This window comes from Hemibagrus wyckioides, linkage group LG08, assembly GCF_019097595.1.
Source record: "Hemibagrus wyckioides isolate EC202008001 linkage group LG08, SWU_Hwy_1.0, whole genome shotgun sequence".
Classification (NCBI taxonomy): domain Eukaryota; kingdom Metazoa; phylum Chordata; class Actinopteri; order Siluriformes; family Bagridae; genus Hemibagrus; species Hemibagrus wyckioides.
The window spans coordinates 9,804,742-9,810,741 of NC_080717.1; the positions used below are offsets into that span (position 1 = coordinate 9,804,742).

At 40.1% G+C, this 6,000-nt stretch overlaps 1 protein-coding gene across 1 annotated transcript; it reads right to left on the reverse strand.

The window, feature by feature from the left end:
- Positions 1–2,212: 2,212 nt before the first annotated feature.
- LOC131358185 (serine/threonine-protein kinase pim-1-like) lies at positions 2,213–3,951 on the reverse strand. Its single transcript, XM_058397751.1, has 5 exons — positions 3,634–3,951; positions 3,042–3,198; positions 2,778–2,954; positions 2,551–2,660; positions 2,213–2,350 (listed from the first exon to the last, which is right to left on the reverse strand). Exons 1-5 carry the CDS (start codon positions 3,814–3,816, stop codon positions 2,300–2,302), a joined length of 678 nt encoding a protein of 225 aa, XP_058253734.1. The 5' UTR covers positions 3,817–3,951; the 3' UTR covers positions 2,213–2,299.
- Between the last annotated feature and the right edge of the window lie 2,049 nt (positions 3,952–6,000).

Consider the following 6,000-nt stretch of genomic DNA (forward strand, 5'->3'; position numbering starts at 1 on the left):
TCCTAAAGAAGAGTTGAAGCTGTTATACCTGCAATGGTTCATAAAACAGTTCATAAAAGCCTTTTGCTTTTTGCTTTTTTTTTGGCTTATGCTAAACCCCTGCACTTTGGTGGATGTGTCTCTAATTTGTTAGTTTTCTTTAAAACACCCCATATGCATAAAGAAGATATATATATATATATATATAAGGGTTTCACGGTATCGATAACTATCTATATATAATTAATATATCTGATCCTTAATAAATGATATCTATCTAATTTTATCACTTAAAAATGTCCAGAGTAAGGACAATATTTTCTCAAGGTGATAATCTTACAAATAATGCATGAACATTTATGTATGTGAGTGGAATGAAGGAGGTGGTGACCCGGGTGTGACGTGTCTCTGATGAAGCTTGTGGCCACTGGGTGCTGTAGATGTGCTTAAGTGCAGGGACTTTGGTTTGCCTATGTAGATGGTGTAACTCATGGGCGTCGCTAGACCATTTTTAGGGGGGTTTTAGCATAACTACTCAGCACCCCCAAAAATTATGTGATTATCCATAAACTGTACACAAATTGGTGATCGATTAATTCATTCATCATTCATGAAAATCCTAGAATCGTCCCTGGGTCACCCAATTAGTTACTTTTCACTCAAGTTTAATTCCTATCTATTGAATTACTCTGTTACTGAGAAGGAAACGTTGGCACTGATCTGGGCACTTCAACATTTTGATGTGTATGTGGGGGGAGGGTCCCCAGTTGTCATCTATTCAGATCATAATCCTTTGACATTCCTTCATTCATTAAAGAGTCAGAGTCCACGCTTAATGCGATGGATACTTTACTTACAGCCTTATAATTTGACAATAAAACACATTAAGGGAGTTGAGAATGTGTTAGCAGACACCCTGTCCTGTGCCCCCATGGTGGAGAGAGGAAATGGTGTTTCTGTCTTCAACTGATGTGAACTGACCCACCTCTATGTATGCATGTTATAATTTAGTATCATTATTTTGTTATTTTGATGTGGGATTTTTTTTTAAGGGGTGAGTTGTGTTGGTTTGGGTGTTTTGGTTTCTTGTTTCTGTTGCAGGTCATCTCCCTTAATGTTGCATCTTTGAGCCTGGTGTAACAAATAAATATATATAACAAAAGCGACAAAAGTGAGTACACCCTAAGTGATAACAGCTGTACATCATTTAAGCATGCAAAGTCACATGTCCTATTCATCATGTTCATGTGTTTGTCAGCTTGATAGGACCATACAAATTTGTGTATCTTATATTAGAGCATTCAAAATTTAGTGCTTTGAGTACAATTCACTCACCTGTTAGTGGGTGGGATATATTAGGCAGTAAGTGAACATTTTGTCCTCAAAGTTGATGTGTTAGAAGCAGGAAAAATGGGTCCTGCCATCCATGTGGACGTTCCACCTACCTAAGCAATGTTGCAGACCATGCACACCCTTTCATGTAAACAGTATTCCCTGATGACTGTGGCCTTGTTCAGCAGGGTAATGCACCGTGTCACAAAGCCCAAATGGTTCAGGAATGGTTTGATGAGCACAAAAATGAGTTTGAGGTGTTGACCTGGCCTCCAAATTCCCCAGATCTCAATCCAATCCAGCATCTGTGGGAAGTGCTGGACAAACAAGTCCGATCCATGGAGGCCTCACCTTGCAACTTACAGGACTAAAAGGATCTGCTGCTAACATCTTGGTGCCAGATACCACAGCATACCTTCAGGGATCTAGTGGAGTCCATGCCTCAGTGGGTCAGGGCTGTTTTGGCAGCAAAAGGGGGACCAACACAATATTAAACAGGTGGTCATAATGTTATGCCTGATCAGTGTATATGATATATAATGAAACGAATACAATTGTATAATATAAACAGTTCTATGTATATTTAAAAGGATTTGCAGTATGAGTATATTGTGAATAAGAATCTCAGGATGAGCTCAGTTTTCATGATTACAGCAGAAGGTTTTAAATTCAAGTCTACATTATATTCATATAAGATCATCGACTGAAGCAACGGTGAGATTTGGGCATGAACTGTTGATGGGAAGTGCAGATTTTTAAGCTATCCATGTGTGTTCATCCACAGCAGCAGACGTTGAGTCATAAATGCAGACGGCTCCAAGCAGAAGATCATAAATATGATGATATTGAATGAAAGCAAACAGCAGCCACTCAGGTATAAGGTTCATAATTTATTTACAGTATTTCTAATTTATTTACAGGAATATATTTACAGGAATTCAAATTTATTTACAGGAATATATTTACAGGAATTATAGTTTATTTGTAATTATAATTTGTTGGGTGCTGATGGTCTGATCCAACATGGCCTATTCATCATCTGTGGAATAAAAACATGTTTAAATTAATATAGAGTTTTGTAGAACATTATGTTTCCTTATTTGATTTCTTGTTCAATTGTCTTGAAAATAAAATTACATAATACTTTATTGTGGAAGAATGCAGTAGGGTTCTAGTACAATCCATGTGATCTGGATCATATTCTGTGTTAGTTCATTTTAATTAGATCTGATGTTTTACCTGGCTAACCTGAAGGGCTTCTGTGAACCACCCATGTTTACTGATCTGCTTCAGGCTTGGTCTTTTGGTGGGATCTTGCTCCAAGCGCCAGTTGATCAGATGGCGGCAGGCTGTGTGGGCAGTGATGTAAACAGAGACAGAAATTTAGTCACTAATTTTTAATCTTTACTATCATTTTTCTCAGATTTCTTGTAATATCTCAAAATGCTGTTTTTATATTCTCTCACCTTCAGACAGGCCAGGTATGAAATTGAGGGACCCAGCAACAATTTCCTCCTCATTACTGAAGGGCATTTCTCCACAGACTAAGCTGTATAGGAGAATGCCCAGACTCCAGATGGTAGCATGGTCGGCGTAGTACTGTTGTTGCTGGATCCATTCTGGAGGCCAAAAATCTGGGGTTCCTGAGCAGAAGAGCAAGAACAACATCAGCAAGATCACAACTTAGATATTCCATTAATTATGTGCAATATCTGTTGATGTGCAATTACCTGCATATTCCACGTAGGGCGTGTCCTGCCACAAATCACCACAGCCAAAATCGATCAATTTTATTTCCAGGGTGTCGGAGTTAAACAGAAGGTTTTCTGCCTTGATGTCACGGTGGAAAACCTTGTGATTTTGGCAGTAGCGGGCAGCCTCAACCACCTGCAGCATGAAGTAATAATAATAACAATAATAATAAATAATACCATCAATCACTGAACACTAAAGAAAACTCTCATCTCATGTAATTATGTACTATACTCTAGAAAGAACAACCAGTCTCAGCAAGACTGGACCCTTACAGCCACATCACATAGTCACAGCCGTACCATACATCAGTAACCCTAAATAAACAGTTCAATCACACACGTATCTAAATTACACACACAAACAAAAAACAAATGATGCCTTTGTGGATTGTTTGTCTTAGTATTACTAACTTCACCATTATTATTTGAATTTGTGCATCACTTTGTGTTCTCCATTTTTATGGGATTTTTACTTTGTGAAGCATCTGATAAAGCTAGCAAACACGTTATCAAGAACAAACAAATTCTTTGGTTATCCAAAGAGGGGCCATAGTGAAAGATGAATCACCTGCAGCATGATCATTTTGTCCAGTAGCTCACTGAGTGTGCCTCCTTCACTTAAGCATAACTCGTACACGTCCATGCAGGGGATTGGTCTTTCCAGGACTAACAGGAGGCAGTTGTCCATTTCAAACCAATCCACAAGCTGCAGAACATACTGGCAGTGAGGTGGCTTTGATAGCATTTGCATTAGTCAAAGTCAAAGTCAAAGAAGCTTTATTGTCACTTCAACCAGTACAGTGACGCGGACAAACATAAAGCTAAACATAGAGATAAAACTAAACTATACTTAAGGTGCAATAAAAACTAAACTATACTTAAGGTGCAAGAAATAAACTAAACTAGACATACAACAGAAGTGCACAGGACGACAAGACAAGACAGTGCAGACAAACAACATATAGACTGACTTTTGTGCAGATAGCAGTGTATACAGTGAGTGCAGATATGAAACTGACACTTTGTGCAAAGAACAGTGTATACAGTGAATATAAATATGAAATTGACATGTAAACAGGATTAATATAAAGTGAAATGTAAAGTGAATGTGCATGCAAACAGGACAATTTAGTATGTGTGTGTCTGTGTCCAGCACAGTTCAGTTCCTCTTGGAACACAGTTCTCAGCTTTTGTGCATGTGCGTTATGTTTGTGTGTGCGAGTACATGTCCAGCACAGTTCAGTTCTCTGTTGAGGTCAGATCTTTATTGTGTGTGTGTGTGTGTGTGTGTCCAGCTTAGCTCAGTTCTCTGTTGAGATACCTGAAAGCCTGAAGGAAGAAACTGTTCAACAGTTTGGTTGTGCGGGTCCGAATGCTTCGGTACCTCTTTCCAGATGGCAGAAGGGTGAAGAGTGTATGTGAGGGGTGTATGGGATCATCCACAATGCTGTTAGCTTTGTGGCAGCGAGTGGAGTAAATGTCTGTAATAGGGAAGAGAGACTCAGATGATCTTTTCAGCTGTCCTCACTATCCACTCAAGGGTCTTGCGGTCCGAGACGGTGCAATTCCCAAACCAGGCAGTGATGCAGCTGCTCGGGATGCTCTCAATGGTCCCTCTGTAGAAGGTGGTCAGGATGGGAGGTGGAAGATGAGCCTTCCTCAGCCTTCGCAGGAAATAGAGCTGGACTAGTGCTGGGCTTTCCTGGTGATAGAGCTGGTGTTGAGTGACCAGGTGAGGTCATCCGCCAGGTGAACACCAAGGAATTTGGTGCTCTTGACGATCTCCACAATGGACCCATCGATGTTCAGTGGAGAATGGTCACTCTTTGTTCTCCTGAAGTCAACAACCATCTCTTTAGTCTTGTCAATGTTCAGAGACAGGTTATTGACTTTACACCAGGCTGCTAGTTGTTGCACCTCCTCTCTATATGCTGACTCATCGTTCTTGCTGATGAGACCCACCACGGTCGTGTCATCGGCGAACTTGATATGATTAGAGCTGTGCATTGCTGCACAGTCATGAGTCAGCAGAGTGAACAGCAGTGGACTGAGCACACAGCCCTGAGGATCTCCAGTGTTCAGAGTCAAAGATACAATCTAAAGGTAATTTACAAACCAGGTAAAGAAATGCACATCGCTGATGCACTGAGTCGTGCATACCTGAATGAACATACAGAAGACTTGTTTGGTCAAGAGCTTGAGCTGTGTTGGACAACAACATATATACCTATATCTGAAGAAAAGTTGAGAGCAACAGCTACTGATCAATAAATACAACTACTTCACAAAACGACTATGGATGGATGGTCTAAAGAAAGACGTGAGGTTACAAAACAAATTCAGGCATACTGGACATTCAAAGAAGAAATAAGCTTCACATCAGGGCTTCTTTTCAAATCGGCAAAGCTCATTGTTCCAGGTCAGCAACACACACAAGAATAGTAATCCAAAAGAGCCAATGATATAACATCTAATACCAGGAAGACCTTGGTCAAAAATTGGCACAGATCTGTTCCATTTCAATGGTTCAAATTACTTACTGTCTGTTGATTATCACTCCAAATTCCCAGAAATCAGCAAACTGTCTGACACAACTGCTCAGAGTGCAATTGTAGCCATGAACTCTATGTTCGCGAGGCATGGAATACCAGATACTGTAGTCTCAGACAATGGTCCACAGTATGCCAGCACAGAGTTCAGTAACTTTGCAAAAGCATGGGAATTTGAACATGTGACATCCAGCCCAGGACACGCACAGTCAAACGGACAAGCTGAATGAGCAGTTCAAACCATTAAAAACCTGCTAAAGAAAGCTCAGGGTGGCAAAAGTGACCCTTACATCACTTTATTGGAACATCGAAACACACCATTGGACAGTATTGGGTATTGACCAGTAAAGTTATTAATGGGACGTAGGCTGAAATCCAAGATACCT